Source organism: Macrobrachium rosenbergii, chromosome 9, assembly GCF_040412425.1.
Source record: "Macrobrachium rosenbergii isolate ZJJX-2024 chromosome 9, ASM4041242v1, whole genome shotgun sequence".
NCBI classification, from domain to species: domain Eukaryota; kingdom Metazoa; phylum Arthropoda; class Malacostraca; order Decapoda; family Palaemonidae; genus Macrobrachium; species Macrobrachium rosenbergii.
Window position 1 is genome coordinate 7,444,311 of NC_089749.1, and position 15,596 is coordinate 7,459,906.

General features: G+C 38.4%; 2 protein-coding genes across 3 annotated transcripts; one reads left to right on the forward strand and one right to left on the reverse strand.

Annotated features, from left to right (window-relative positions):
• Positions 1-405: 405 nt before the first annotated feature.
• Positions 406-5,497, reverse strand: LOC136841388 (uncharacterized). 2 transcript variants are annotated; one of them, XM_067108305.1, is made up of 5 exons: positions 4,887-5,497; positions 3,512-3,584; positions 2,337-2,451; positions 1,763-2,203; positions 406-1,244 (listed from the first exon to the last, which is right to left on the reverse strand). In XM_067108305.1, exons 3-5 carry the CDS (start codon positions 2,387-2,389, stop codon positions 503-505), a joined length of 1,236 nt encoding a protein of 411 aa, XP_066964406.1. In that variant the 5' UTR covers positions 2,390-2,451; positions 3,512-3,584; positions 4,887-5,497; the 3' UTR covers positions 406-502. The 2 variants fall into 2 exon arrangements, with proteins under 2 accessions (XP_066964406.1, XP_066964405.1); XM_067108304.1 differs by having other exon boundaries at positions 2,377-2,451; positions 4,887-5,483.
• A 1,016-nt stretch (positions 5,498-6,513) lies between these two features.
• Positions 6,514-14,428, forward strand: LOC136841391 (carbohydrate sulfotransferase 11-like). The gene is made up of 7 exons (XM_067108307.1): positions 6,514-7,427; positions 10,099-10,490; positions 10,951-11,106; positions 11,642-11,826; positions 12,207-12,315; positions 13,026-13,223; positions 13,748-14,428. Exons 2-7 carry the CDS (start codon positions 10,146-10,148, stop codon positions 13,991-13,993), a joined length of 1,239 nt encoding a protein of 412 aa, XP_066964408.1. The 5' UTR covers positions 6,514-7,427; positions 10,099-10,145; the 3' UTR covers positions 13,994-14,428.
• Positions 14,429-15,596: the final 1,168 nt, after the last annotated feature.

Here is a 15,596-nt window from a genome sequence, read left to right on the forward strand (position 1 = left end):
ATGGCTGAATGTCTGTGCTCCTGAGGAGACAAGCCCAGCGAAATTCTCTCCCTATCCAGGATGGGTAACTTCGGCCCTACAGCCTGTATTTTTGAGACAGTGGCCCCAGCGTTACTGGCGAGCATCTTGGCTCTAGTTCTAGACCTAGGTGGCTTAGGTGGGGGGACTCTACGAGTCTTCTTCGCAACGATCTTCTTCCTGTGTAACTTTCCCAGTAGCTGTGGCGAGGTATCATGAAGAGAAACACAGTCTCTAAGGTCGCCTCCTGAAGCGTTACTGAAACAGAGTGTACTCATAGCTTTACGTGATCTGAGACTACCTTCTAAGTCATTACTTTTACCCTTGGAAGGCGTAATCGTTGACAACCTTTCACCTCGTCCTGGAAGCGAAGGTGATACTGCACTCTTATGCGATGTCGTGTTTTGCCTAAGTGTATTTCTTGTGACCTTGAAGCCTGGCATCGCTGTAGTCCCTCTGATGATGAAGTGCCCTGCTCTGGCCTTTATCTGTTGTTATAGAGTGAAGTGTCACACATCCTGACAGCTCTTTGACCACAGTCTTCTTCTAATGATGCACCATATTGTGGGGCATCATCATTAACAAGAATTTTATTAGATGGAATGGTTTTCAAGCATGGGACACTTTCAGCATTACCCACTTTCTCCAGGAATTCTGATCTTGGACCTAAGTCCTTTTCAAGGTGGGCATCTCCGTCCTCTTTGTTCTCCACTCTTCTGAGAGACCCAGAAACACTTTCAGGAATAGCAACTGACGCAGCAACGTCAAGACACACTTGGTTACACGTACACTTTTCCTCACTCGCAACTAAATCACTAGAAATATTTTCGGTATGTGTCACCACAGGTGACCCTGGAGAGTTCGGCCGGATTTTATCAGCTGTTACCTCAAACGTCGCATGTTGGGGGCTTTCCTCATTCAAACCAGCTGCCAAAAGAGATTCTGTACCCTCTCTTACTGATGTCGTTCCATCAGCAATGTTGCTGACAGAGTCAGGATTGTCATCTCCTGTCAGGGGAATATTTCTGACATCTTCAGTGGTCTGAAAGGAGTCTCCTTCCTGTTCTGTAGCACAGCAGCTCACGTGCGCTTGACTTTCGATCAGAGTGGAACCCGTACCTTCAGCTTCTTCGCTAGTTTCTTCTTCTTCTTCTTGAGGAAGGCAGTGAGGGGGATAGAAGTATATGCGCTGTTGCAGATGCCTTGCCAGACTTTTTACCCTACGACTGAAAAAGAAGAAGAAGCAGAACATTTAGTCGTTAGGTAAATGAGTGGGACCATTTCAAATTTGCTAAATTGAATATGCAAAAGTTTACTGGTCTCTCTTACCCGATTAATGCTTTAGTCTGGACAGTGTCTTGAATATACAAGGTAAATGAAGAGTTGGCAATTGATTTAAACTAATATTAAGAATTCTCAACAGTTTAACTGTAATATTCTATATCATCTTTAAAGTAATCCCCAGAGTGTACGTACACTATTGTGGTTGTTACATGCAGTATGTCCAAAAACAAATTATAAATCAATCATTCTTTTACTTTACAGCTTTTATTTTTTGAGTAATGGTCAAGTTTTGTTGGTGATGTTACAGAGGAATCATCTTCCTTTTTTCCTAACTCTCATAGCTTCCACTTTTTCAAAGAGCAGATTATCTGAAAGACTTATACTCTAACCATCTCAGGCCTACTAACATTCTTACTTCTGTCAATGATTTCTTACTGAATGTGGTTGCTTCTCTACTTACCATCTGGGAATGATGACCTGTGACCTATCCTCCACTTCTCCCTGCGAAGAACGCGCGTCCTGTCCTCCAGTGGCGTTGCCCTCCTGGGCTCCACCAAGGGGGCATTTGGGCAGAACCGTTCCCTCCGATATAGGTCCGTCACTGAGAGAGTTGTCAGGTTCATGCATTCTTAGACTCATGGCCCCTTCGCTCTCTGCCTGAGAAACCCCATCAGCTACCTTGCCAACAGGCCTTTCCAGAACTGGAGTCCCTTTGCCTGCATAGTGACCGTACAAACTCATCACCCTGCGACCGAGTTCGGCTGTCCTTTGTCTTTTAGTCTTGTATCTCTTCTTCCTTTTCCCCGTCTGTAGCGACGAGAGGCGGAAGTTTCTCAAGGGCTCCCTGCTGCTGGCTGTAGGAGACTGGATGACTTTATCTCGTTTCCTGTTTGCTTGGCTTCTGTGGAGAGAAGATAGAGATGGGAATAATCACTACTGGCATCCTGCCCTGAGGGTTGTTTTGATTGGACAAAACGGGAACTGGTTCCTTTTTTACAGAGGGTATTTTCAAGAGCAACAATAAGGCAACATACGTTTCAAGTGAGCCACTGAAAGGTGGTTTCATGAGGTTACCTGCTGGCTTCATCTTCGATTCCTGCTGAGCTGGGGAAAAAATTCTGGAATGTGCCTTCGGCTTCTTCCGAGAACCTGCAAATGACAGATAATGAAAGTCAGGCTTCCGTGGAACTTTAGATAATGCATTGCAGGAATCTTCTTCAGGAAAGTTTTGCAATGAAATTATTATGAGGAGAACCTACGATTCCATACGTGAAAAATGTAATGTTTCAAGCACTGAGACCCTATTGTACCCATAAGTACAGTAAGGGATGATAGCAGATTTTGTTTACGTAATCTGATAATGCTGAGAATTTATTATATTGTCCCAAATATCAGGGGAAAATAATCTGAAACAAAGAAAAATGAATAATACATTTGAAAAGCTCACACAAATAAACATCGGGAACTTATCGCACACACATCACAAACACGTTGAATACAAGTCAACAACTCACTGGCAGTCCAAACCAATGCATCACACAATATCATTCTGCACTTCCAGTCGTCAGCTTGTTGTCAACATGTTGGTGATATGTGTGATAAGTTACCAACATGTTTATGACATGTTATAACATGTTTGTGATATGTATGCAACAAGTTGTCAACGTGTTTGTGATATGTTACTGACATGTCCGTGACATGTTTTAATGGTGTTTATGACTTGTAACTTGTTTGTGATATGTATGCAACAAGTTGTTGACATGTTTGTGATATATTACTAACATGTATATGACATGTTTTAATGTGTTTTGACATGTTATAACCTGTTTGTGATATGAATACAAGTTGTCAACATCTTTGTGATATGTTACTGACATGTTTATGACATGCTTTAATGGTGTTTATGACATGTTATAACATGTTTGTGATATGTACAGTATGCAGCAAGTTGTCGACATGTTTTTGATGTTACTGACATGTTTTACTGGTGTTTATGACATGTTGTAACCTGTTTTTGATATGTATGCAACAAGTTGTTGACATTTTTGTGATGTATCACTGACATGTTTATGATGTGTTTTAATGGTGTTTATGACTTATTGTAACCTGTTTGTGACATGTATGCAACAAGTTGTCAACATGTTTACGACAAGTTGAACTGGTGTTCATGACATGTTTTGCAGGGGCGGACGCAATCTTAGGAACTCACAATAATGCCTTCGTAGGGGGATGGTTTCTCCGAGGCCTCGGCCGACTGGTGGTTGGGTGTGTGAGCTGGGGATCTGTGATAAAGAATATTTATAAAAAAAGAATATTAATTCACCATATCATCAACAAGAACTATCTTCATTAACACTGCATTCTTTCGAATGAACACCATAATATTCTTTGGAAGCTTGAATTTCAAGTCAATGGCCCCTGCGGTGGGCTTGTTCCAAATGAATAGGGCTCATAATAATAATAATAATAATAATAATAATAATAATAATAATAATAATAACAACGTTGAAAACGCCCAAAATTCTCAATATAATATTTTATTTATGACCAGGTAACTGGATTCAGTTGTCACTGTTCTTGCAGTGCGCTTCACGCGGTGCACTGCAAGCGTTACTTAAGGTTCTTTGCAACGTCCTTACGGCCGCTAGCTGCAACCCCTTTCATTCCTTTTACTGTACCTCCGTTCATATTATATTTCATCTTGCTATCCACCCTCTCCAACAATTGATTCATGGTGCAACTGCAAAAGGTTTTCAGACCTTTTTACTGTCAATTTCCGTTTCAGCGCTGAATGACCTCACAGATCCCAGCTTGACCTTTTGTCCCAAATTCTATATTGCAATTCCAGAACACGAATCAAGCGTTCATATGAAAGTCGGGTTTCCGTCAACATTTTCTTATCACGAATAGATTTAAGTATGGTGATATTTAAGTATGGTGATTAAATGTCACGACAGAAGACTTTAAAGTTCAGCCAAGCCGTCAGCAACCACACAGAGAGAGAGAGGAAATACCATTATCCTTTTGTACATAATGACGAAATGTCACGGTAAACACCGCACTTGGATTTGTTTTTCTTTTTTCTTATAACTGATTTCTTCTTTCTGTGTTCCCCATGACCTTCTGTTACTTCTTTCAAATGAACGCCATAATATTCTTTGGAAGCTTCTCGAATTTCAAGTCAGTGGCCCCTTTGGTGGGCGTGTTCCATATGGATAGGGTCCATCCTCTGAATAATAATAATAATAATAATAATAATAATAATAATAATAATAATAATAATAATAATAATAATAATAATAATATAATAATAATAATAATAATAACTATATTCTTTGGAAGCTTGAATTTAAAGTCTGTGGCCTTGTTCCATATGGGTAGAGTTCATCCTCTGAATAATAATAATAATAATAATAATAATAATAATAATAATTTGATTGTTTCATGGTATATTTTCTGGTAAACGTGTCTTTTCTTTGTGAATGAACCTACTTATTAATCTTGATCTTATAAAACTATTGATCAAGAGACGCTTTTGCACTCACGCACGGAACTGGAACTCACTGAATCAGAAGCAGACTTACTGAAACTCTCGTTCATTGTCCAGAAGAGTCGAATTCCTTCACTGAAACATCTTGAAATTTGAAGCTGGTGCTTCTTCTTGCACTTCTGAATAGCACTAACCACACCAGACTTTCTGATCAGTCAGTAGCAGTCTTTAGGTTCCCGTGGTAAAGGCAGGTTATGGCTTTCCAAGTGTCTCTTGCGTGAAGTATTTTCTGTATGACTGATTGATTTATATCGTGTGGATTCACTCACAGGCTGTTAATAACTTAAATACATTCTTGTTCTTCAAGGATTCTGCTAATGACTTGCAGTTCTTGTTCCTCTAGGCAAGGAATTTTCGTCCTAGCCTGTGCTTGCTTGATGCAAAATCACTGGTCTGTATTTCCTGAAGGCATTTTGAGTCCTACAGCTTTTAAGAACTGTCAGGTTTTCTAATGTTGTAGGCCTATGCTAGCACTTAGAAGTATCAAGTGAAAGGATAGCAGCTGCACTTTTCCCACATGGATTCATAGTCACTTTGTGCCAAGGGACCTCCTAAATTTCACTAAGGCCCACCTCGAAGGCAGAAAGTGCGAATCTGCAGTCCTGTTCACACACACCCACACACACACACTAAAGGCGCCTTAGAAAGGAAGCACACGGGAAATCTCATGTTTTTTTAGGGGAGGGGAGGGGAGGGGAGGGGGAGGGACTAGTCACGTCACGTTTGTCGTTTTTGATAACGCCGACGATTGTTTGCTGGCTTTTATTTTATTTTATTTCTTTTTTTCTCTATTACAATATTTCGTTTCGTGGTGTTACTTCGACAGGTTGCTCTAACCTAAAACAATCCTTATATTTCAGTTTACTAACATTTTTTATCTATTTATTTATTAATTTGGTAATTTATTTCTTTCTAGTAACAGATCTCTTCTTTTGTGTTTTTCCTGTTACTTCTTTCAAATGAACACCATAACATTCTTTGGAAGCCTCTTGAATTTCAAGTCAGTGGCCCCTTTGATGGGCTTGTTCCATATGAATAGGGTTCATCTTCTGAATATAATAATAATAATAATAATAATAATAATAATAATAATAATAATAATAATAATTAATATTTGTGTACTTTAAAATTTATTAATGATGATTTTCTTATAGACACGCCAAATAATATATATTTTTCTTTTTTTAACCTTATGAGTAGTTTGTGTATGAATCATATTCACACTCCCGGTAGCTGAGAGGATATGCGTAATTGGCGTTTGTTACTTAAATTTAACGAACCGTTCTAATTGTTTTTGCTCAAATTGTACGAAAGTCTGTATATCATAAGACATATCTAACGCCTTGATGCATAAAAGAAGCTGCCAGACTGAATTATCGAAAAGATATTAGTGCATGAAATCAGTAAAAAGATACTGTGGCATAGAGTAAATAAAGAATTAAACAAAAGTACGATAATTCTTTTAAATTAATTGTACGAAGCTGCTTTCATGAATCATTAACGGACGTCGGGAAGAGTCATGTTGATAACCACTGCACTCGTCAGCTGGGGCACGTTATTATGCATCTGGCAGCTCATGACTATGTGTGAGAGAGAGAGAGAGAGAGAGAGAGAGAGAGAGAGAGAAAGAGACGGGAGAAAGTTGTAAGCGGTGCTTTCTCAGTTCTCGAGGGTTACGTCACCATTATCCTCAGTTCGTTTCTGGGAAAGTTTTCAGTTATTTTATCATTTGTTTATTTATATTATAACGTAAATTCCCTTAAAATTGCTGGATGGAATCTGGGATTTTATTTAAACAAGGCTAAAATAACTTAGATGTTATTAGACGTGTTTATTTTATGGCATAAAATCTATCTGTACTGTGCAATTTTATCATCAATGAAAATTATCATTATTTTGTACCTAATAATTATTCAGCCCTTGCTAACATCTACAGCAATACAGCGAACATTCCTGTAGTCTGTTATTGAAATCAGACAGCTAATTCCCTTCTTATTTAATAATAAAAGCTTCTAATTACATCCAAATTACTACAGTAATTACACAGCAGTACTTAAAAACAGACCCACATTACATATTCATTCGTTGGCAACATAACCCGGGAGCGACCTCGACTCCCAACATTTACTTTCTCGTACATATTTTCTTACCATGGCGAGACTGACTGACTGCCCACTCACTGTAGTCACTATAAGCTGAGTAAAGTGGTGTGTCCGGTTCAAGTGTATAGTGTTGTAGTTCCTGTAAAGTGTCTCTTTTATTGTTACTGAAGAGGAAGCGGAAATGTAAAGGAAATCTTTCTTTTTAAGGACAGATATTGGTTCTATTGTGAGTGTAGTCAGATATGCAAAAATATCTGTATTGTGGTGTATGTCCACTAAAGTGTATAGTGTTATAGTGTCTGTGAGCTAGTCTCCTTCGTTACCATAAGTGAAAAAGGATAAAAAATGTAAGAATATTTCATTAAAACGACAGACATTGCTTTTGTTGTGACTGCAGTCAGTCTGAATTGCAGAATAATCTGCACTGTGGGAAATATTGTTTTTCCTGAATTTCTTGAAAAAATGGACAATAGGTGAGGCCCGTTATCAAAGTTTCTCTTTATTTCTTGCTCTGGGCATGGCTTGGCACAGAACGTGTTGCTTTCGTGCTTGCATGCGAGTGGATTTGGACCTTTTTGGTCACTAAAATATGAAAATAGATTGACTTTTATTAAAATTCTTCAGTGTCTGTGAACAGTTGTGTTATTATTAATTTGACATTCATTTCTGTCAAATTTTCTATCTTTTACAGAATTTTTGTATCAAGTACAAATATTTTTATTTACATCTTAATTTCCTATCTGATTTTCCCACTTTAATATAGATATATATTCAAATATATATTATATATATATATATTATATATATATATATATATATATATATATATATATATATATATATATATATATATAAGTATGCAGCTTTAGAGAAACATGAATTCACGATACTCTTTGAAATTTCAAATTCATGTGGGCTATCACGCCCAGCCCTAGGGCACCCCTTTCGACCAAGGAAATTGTAAAATTGCTAACTGAATTCGTGCACTGGCCCGAGGGGGTCTCTGCCCGAATTTCTCCATTCTGCGGAGAGTCACGCTTTGGAGATTGAACGTGGAGATGCTGTTGGAATAATTGAATAGATTTGAATGGGAGACGAGAGTGTAATTGGATCTGATTTAGAGCAGTCCATTCATTCTTTAGGCTTCTTTCTGCGTACTGGTATCTGTATGTGTGTGTTGGTGTGTACGCTTAGGCCTATATGTTGCATCTCTCTCTCTCTCTCTCTCTCTCTCTCTCTCTCTCTCTCTCTCTCTCTCTCTCTCTCTCTCTCTCTCTCTTCATATTGATTGTACACTTAGGCCTATATATTACTTGCTATCTCTTTATGTGTCTGTCAGGATATCTATATAGCTATCTCTCTATCTCTCTCCTATCTATCTCTCTCTATATATCTATGTACACTGATGTGTACACATAGGCCTATGTGTTACTTCTCTATCTGTGTATATATATATCGTATCTATCTATGAATAGCCAGTACACATAGGCCTATGTGTTACCGCTCTATCTATCTGTCTAATCGATCTATCTATCTAATCTATCTATCTATCTATCTATCTATGAATAGCAAGCCAAGAATTAGTCTGAGAACTGTTTCATAGCTTTGCCTACGTCGTGCAAATTGCTGTCAGTAGTAAAAGTAGAGTGCTCTCTCTCTCTCTCTCTCTCTCTCTCTCTCTCTCTAATCAGAATTAGGAAAGCCTTGTTAGCTTGTATTTTTTACAAAGGATTTTTGCTAAATATCAAAAGAGAATTTAAAATGTTAATTAGACCATCTGTTACCATCTTAGACCAAAGCAGGATTTTAGGTGTTAAAAACATAGGCAAATATATATATATATATACATATATTATATATATATATATATATATATATATATATATATATATATATATGCTCAGTGCAATATGCTAATTGCAAGCTATTGACCCAAATCGAGTAGATGTTCTCTAGACCTAGTTCCCATTGTTGCATCTGAGCATTACAACATAATTGCTATATTCTGGTCTCTTTGTCTACGTGTGCGCGCGCGCGTGTGCGTTTGTGTGTGTGTATGTGTGTATGTATGTATGTATGTTTTATTTACGCAACGTATTGCCAACCACTCGTGACTGGCGGCTTAAAGGGAAAAATAAGACGGCACCTGTTTTGCAACTTTCACTCCCCGAGTCGGCCTAATTTTCCTCGCTCAGAAGTAAACATAATGGAATGGAATATAGAATTTAGGCCACAGGCCAAGCGCTGGGACCTATGGGGTCACTAAGCGCTGAAAGGGAAATTGAGAGTAAAAGGTTTGAAAGGTGTAGCAGGAGGAAAACCTCAAAGCAGTTGCACTATGAATCAATTGTTAGGGCGAATAGCAAGATGGAAGAAAGAGAATATGAACGGAGGTACGGTTAAAGGAATGAAAGGGGTTGCAGCTAGTTAGGGCCGAAGGGACGCTTTAAAGAACCTTAAGTAATGCTTACAGTGCGCCGCGTGAGGTGCACTGACGGCGCTACCTCCCTACGGGGAAGATAGGTTTGAGTACCTTGACTTAAATCGTTGCCTTTCTAAGATGGATTAGAACCCGGATGCTGACCGTCAATTCTTGGACTACTCTAGACTCTTATTTTATATTGTTTCATTGTATTTGTTCATTATTTTTCATCATTTATAGAAGGAATCTAAAGATTAATTGTTTTTGTGTTTAAGTTAGGTCTAAACCTTTCTCCTAGGCCTAACTCTTCGCAATGGACGTCGTTTTTTAATTAATCTTGGTATTATTTTATTTTATTTATTCATTATTTTCCATCATTTATAGAAAAAACGTAAAGGAAATCTTTTTGTTTAAATTACGTCTTAATCGTTCTACACTTCACAGACAATGTTGTTTTTGTGTTTAAGTCTAAATCTTTTTGATAGGCCTAACTCCTACAATGGACGTCGTATCTGAACTAATCTTGCTATTGTTTTATTTCATTTGTTCATCATTTTGCATCATTAATAAAAAGCAACTTAAAGGAAAACTTTATTTTGGTTTAAATCACATCTAAATCTTTCTCCGCTTAGACCTATAACTCTTATAATGGCCGCCGTTTCTAAACCAATCCTGTCATTGTTCCCCTTAAAAAACCTTTTCTTTCTGCTCTCTGGTCACAGGTAACTGACAGGTATACCTGGCAGGTTAACCGGCCCACCCAATCACGATGACGTCGCCCCCACCATCATCCCCAACAGCAACCTGCATCTGCTGTTGGAGATGGAGGAGAAACGCCGCCATCGTCATCATAACCTCTTTCCTCGCCCTGCAATGGAGTCTGCGCCTCTGGTTCTCTCCCTCTCTCTTAGCCGAATCTTCAAGGGCGCCCAAGCCCTTTTCTGCTTGGACCACCTCCAGGAACCTTCTGAATGACGTTCCTCCCGAGGGGAACGTGTCCTTAGGGCGCGGTGTTCCTCAGGGAGGTGTCTTGGACTCGCTCGGAGGTGGATTAAGTCAAGGTCAGCTGGGAGGTATCGTGAGCGGGACGTTTCTTGAATCTGACGAGCAGAGGGTGAGTATGTGTGACTCTCTAGACCTTGATGTGCTGTTGTGTTGAGAGAGAGAGAGAGAGAGAGAGAGAGAGAGAGAGAGAGTGTAAAAGCGGAAGAGAGAAGATGTATATGTGCTGTATCGCATGTGAGAGAGAGAGAGAGAGAGAGAGAGAGAGAGAGAGAGAGAGAGAGAGAGAGAGAGAGAGAGAGAGAGCAAAAGCGAAAGATAGAGAGAGAGAGAGAGAGAGAGCAAAAGTGAAAGATAGAAGAGAGAGAGAGAGCAAAAGAGAGAAGAGAGACATTAAAGAGAGAGAGAGATAGAGAGAAATAGAGAGAGAGAGACGGGGGCAAAAGCGAAAGACAAAAGAAAGAAGTGAGACAAAAGAGAGAGAGAGAGAGAGAGAGAGCCTTAATACTCCGAAGCCCCAACGACCCACACCTAACGACCTATCTCTCTCTCTCTCTCTGGCGTCGCTCAAGGAGTTTCTCAGCTCCTGGAAAGCGACGATGGACGAGAGGACGCGACGAGTGCGCCAGGGCTGCGACAAATATGGCCTCATTCTCAAGAGATTCAACAACCACCTGAGACTGCTGTTTGACACCAAGCACCACATAGCTTACTGCAAGAACGCCAAAGTACAGTTTTAATTTTTCGTTTTATTTATTTATCTGTTTGGATATTTTAGGCCTATGTGTTATGGACGTTAGGCCTAGCTTGCTTTCCTGTCATACTCTAAAATTGTGGACCCATAACGTACCCAGATACATATTCAAAATGAAAAACATGATATAGGTTTAATTAAAATTGTGACCCTATAACCTTCCCAGTTACACAGGCAAAAAAAAAAAAAATAATATAACATAGGCCTAATTCAAAGTTAGTTTTTTGTAAAAATATAAACAAAATGTCGAACTTTATTTAGTTTTTTAATACCATCTCAACCTTATTTTGGATTCGAAATCGGAGCGATTTTTCGTAAAATATATAAAAAAAAATGTTGCTTTTTGTTCAGCCTTATAAACAAATTTGAATCGCGTTCCTTTACCTTCGAGATTTTATATATATTTTTTTATTTGCAGATGAGAAACTATAGCTCTTACTAAACACTTACATCCGTTTTAAAGAAAAAAATTCATAAAAATTCGCCATAATATTTCCCCTGAACGACAGGCAGGTACGACCACTTGGCTGAGCGACTTACTCGCAGGCGTAGGAGTCAACACGACGGGACTGACTCCTGAAGACATTCACGAAGAGGCGAAAAGGGCGTTTCCTCCTCTCCCTCCGAAGGTGGCAGCCATGGAAATGGACAACCTTTCCCTACTTTTCACTGTTGTCAGACACCCTTTCACCAGGTATAGGCCTAATAAATAAGCCAATTCGATGTTTTTTTTCTTGATGGTTTAATATCTGATGATAAATGTTTTTTTTTACGAATATCTGAAAGATAATCTAAGTTTTCTTATGGTGGAATCACCGTTTTGGACCTGAAGATATTTTTGGTTAATACAGTAGGCCTAATTATGGAACGAGTTGAAGTACCCTTGTAATAAAAAAAAATGCTTCTGATAATACACTAGACCTAATTATGCAACGAGTTGCAAACTTGCTGTTCCATCTGCAATTTTGGCTTTAAAAAAAGGGGGTTATGTTCCATCTGCAATTTTGACTCTAAAAGAAGGGAGTATTGGAACATATACAGTAATACCAAGCTTCATATATTATTTCTTTCCAGATTAGTATCTGCCTACAGGGACAAAATACCCGAAAACTACAGAGCAGATCTCCAGCAGAAGATGATTGAACAGTACAGAACAGTGTTCAAGAAAGGGCAACCAGAGCAAGTGAGTATATTATCAAAAATAAGTATATTCCTTAAAAGAATACTGTGCAAAATGTACTTAGAGAATTTTAGGCCTAAGGTGAAATTTTCTATTACATTATCTAAACAGCAAAGAGAAATTGACAGGGAAATCCAATAAACAGCAGAGAGAAATTGCTTTCAAAATAGTATATGCCTAAAAAGATACTTTGTAAGAAGATGTACTCATAGAATCTTAGGCCTAAAATGATATTTTTCCCCTGAAAAACATGAGTTTTAGGCCTAAATTAATTTTTACTCCTCAAAAAAAAATTTTAGGCCTAAGGTGAAATTTTATTCATTTTTTATCCCTGAAAACAACAATTTTAGACCTAAGGTAAAATTTTTCTAATATTTTTATCCATGAAAACAACAGTTTTAGGCCTAAGGTGAATTTTTTAACACTGTAAAACAACAATTTTAGGCTTAAATTTAATGTTTTTCGCCCCAAACAACAATTTTAGGCCTAAGTGAAATTTTTACCCTGAAAACAATTTTAGGCTTAAGTGGATTTTTTTTACCTCAGAAAACAACAATTTAAGTCTAAGTAGATTTTTATCCCTCAAAAGCAACAGTTTTAGGCCTAAATTGAATGTTACGCCCATAAAAAAAAACAATTTTAGACCAGTGAGTGTTTTAACCCTGAAAAAACAACAATTTTAGGCCTAGGTTAAATTCTCTCCCCCTAAAAAGAAACAGGGAAACGACCAGCCAAGGGTAGAGGACCCATTTCTGCCCACATTTCGGGAATTCGCCCTCTTCGTGACAGACCAAATCGTTGCCTGCAAACCACACGTCAATTCGGCTTGTCTGGAGCAAATCGATCCCCACTGGAGACCCATCCACGACCGGTGCGCTCCCTGTGACCTTCGGTATGACGTCATCGCCAAGGTGAGGATTTTGGGTAGGCCTGTGACGTTGGTTTCGCAACACCGCGCATAGATTAGGCCTATGCTCGTTATGATTCGTTGAAGTTGTGGTCCTGAGATGAAGGATTTTGTGAATTTTATGTCGTAGGGTGCAAAAGCTCTCTCTCTCTCTCTCTCTCTCTCTCTCTCTCTCTCTCTCTCTCTCTCTCTCTCTCTGATGTTTATGTTGTACGATATAAGCTCTCTCTCTCTCTCTCTCTAATTTATGTTGTGGGATGTAAGTTCTCTCTCTCTCTCTCTCTCTCTCTCTCTCTCTCTCTCTCTCTCTCTCTCTCTCTCTCTCTCTCTCTCTTTTGTGAAAGGATAATGTGAATTTTATGTTGTAGGATGTAAGCTCTCTCTCTCTCTCTCTCTCTCTCTCTCTCTCTCTCTCTCTCTCTCTCTCTCTCTCTCTCTCAAATATTTAACCCCAAAAATACCCCTCAATATTGAATTCTTGCACTTTAGGAATAAGTATTGCTTTTATTCTGCCATTCTTTCCCACAGGTGGAAACATTCCACGAAGACCAGAGATACATCAGGGTGATAACTGGTCTCTCAGACCAATCAGCTAAAGAGAGACCGAATAGTGGTCTTCTTCCTCCTCACGCCCACGCCAGCTCGGGACCCTCGTCTGCAGAGCTCACCAAAAAGTATTTTTCGAGCCTAAATAATGAGGAGAAACAGAGAATTTATGAGGCCTATTTCTTTGACTTCTATCTTTTTGGATACTCTCCTGATGTCATCGTTTGACGTCGTATATTTAAAAAAAAAAACGGTATTTGTTTTAAAATACTCGTTGCAAGATGAAGGTAGGCCTACATTCTTGTTGTCTTAAATACTCGTTACAACATGGTGGTAGGCCTATGTTGTTATAACATGATGGTAGGCCTACGTTCTTACTGTTTCAAAATTCTCTTTACAACATGGCGGCGGGCCCACGTTCTTATTTAAAATACTCATTACAAAATAATGGTAGGCCTACGTTCTAATTGTTAAAAATACTCATTACAACGTGATGGTAGGCCTGCATTCTCATTGTATCGAAATAAGCATTATAATGTTACGGTAGGCCTAAAATTTTATCTGCGACAGATAAGTTGCATGCTAAATGTATTTGTTTTAAAATACCATTAATGCCACTTGACCAACTGAGGTGTTGTAAAGTATTAAATAATTTAAAGAAAATGCTGTATTCATATAATTACTAGTGTGTCATCTACTTTTTCCCTAAAACAACCATAAAATACATCCCTTCATTAAGTACCTTTGGTCGTATAGGCCTACGACTCTGAAAAGAATGGGCCTAAGTTTAGACCCATGAGATTCATCGTTAACATTGCTCCATATCATTGAAAATTACCTGTTGGGGTTACCGTAAAAAAAAAAAAATAGAAAAAGACTGTAAATATAAAGATGATGACCCCTGGGAAATATTAGGCCTAGAGAACGACCCCCGAAAATCCTTGGGGGTGGCGTCACTGTCTAGGAAAGATCCAAAATTTGACGTTATATGATTGCTCAGTTAAAGAATCTCTCTCTCTCTCTCTCTCTCTCTCTCTCTCTCTCTCTCTCTCTCTCTCTCTCTCTCTCTCTCTCTCTCTCTCTCTCTCACGAAAGCTCCATGGAGGAAAGTATACACCATTCCGTGATCCTTGACCTGAGCTCAACTTCTGTTTTAACTATTACTAACAGTTCGTTTTAACCAGGTTCCCGGTTTTGTTACTGTAGAGCTCCACGGAGCTGCGTTACTGTGAAATAATAGTTTCGTTACCGTTGAGCTCCATGGAGCCACGTTACTGTGAAATTATAGTTTTGTTACTGTCGAGCTCCACTGATCTATAGTACTGTGAAATAATAGTTTTGTTACTGTTGAGCTCCACGGAGCTACGTTACCTGTGAATTTGTGAAACAGTAGTTTTGTTATTGTAGAGCTCCCCGGAGCTACTTTACTGTGAAATTTAGTTTTGTTACCGTCGAGCTCCAGGAACTAACTTATCGTGAAATAACAGAGTTAAAGTGTTAATTCTAGTACAAAAAGTCGTTGCTTTTATTATTATATTCAAGATTAGTACCATAAGTACTCATAAATATTCAAGTGAAAATCTCGTAAATAAGTGACTGTCACTTAAGGTTGTTCCTTAAGTAATACTGCAAGGTGGGTTATTTACCCATACTTCGTTTTCATTCGAGAATCAAATCGAAATATTATCGTAAATTTAAATTTGAATTTCGTTTTTTAGAGACTCGTATGTAAATTTTAGGTCAATGGCTGAATCTGACTAAAAGTTTAATGATTAATAATGAGCTCTGTGAACAAAAACAGAAGATATATGGAGTTTTTCACGTCTACTTT

What these genes read in the sequence shown, in the direction of transcription:
- LOC136841388 (XM_067108304.1), bottom strand. An exon ending in CCCCCTACGAAGGCATTATT is followed by an intron (nt 2,452 to 3,511) that starts GTGAGTTCCTAA and finishes TGTCATTTGCAG; the next exon opens with GTTCTCGGAAGAAGCCGAAG. An exon ending in CAGGTCATCATTCCCAGATG is followed by an intron (nt 1,245 to 1,762) that starts GTAAGTAGAGAA and finishes CTTCTTTTTCAG; the next exon opens with TCGTAGGGTAAAAAGTCTGG.
- LOC136841391 (XM_067108307.1), top strand. Translation starts at nt 10,146, where the DNA reads ATGACGTCGCCCCCACCATCATCCCCAACAGCAACCTGCATCTGCTGT. An exon ending in GTCAGACACCCTTTCACCAG is followed by an intron (nt 11,827 to 12,206) that starts GTATAGGCCTAA and finishes ATTTCTTTCCAG; the next exon opens with ATTAGTATCTGCCTACAGGG. An exon ending in AGAAAGGGCAACCAGAGCAA is followed by an intron (nt 12,316 to 13,025) that starts GTGAGTATATTA and finishes CCCCCTAAAAAG; the next exon opens with AAACAGGGAAACGACCAGCC.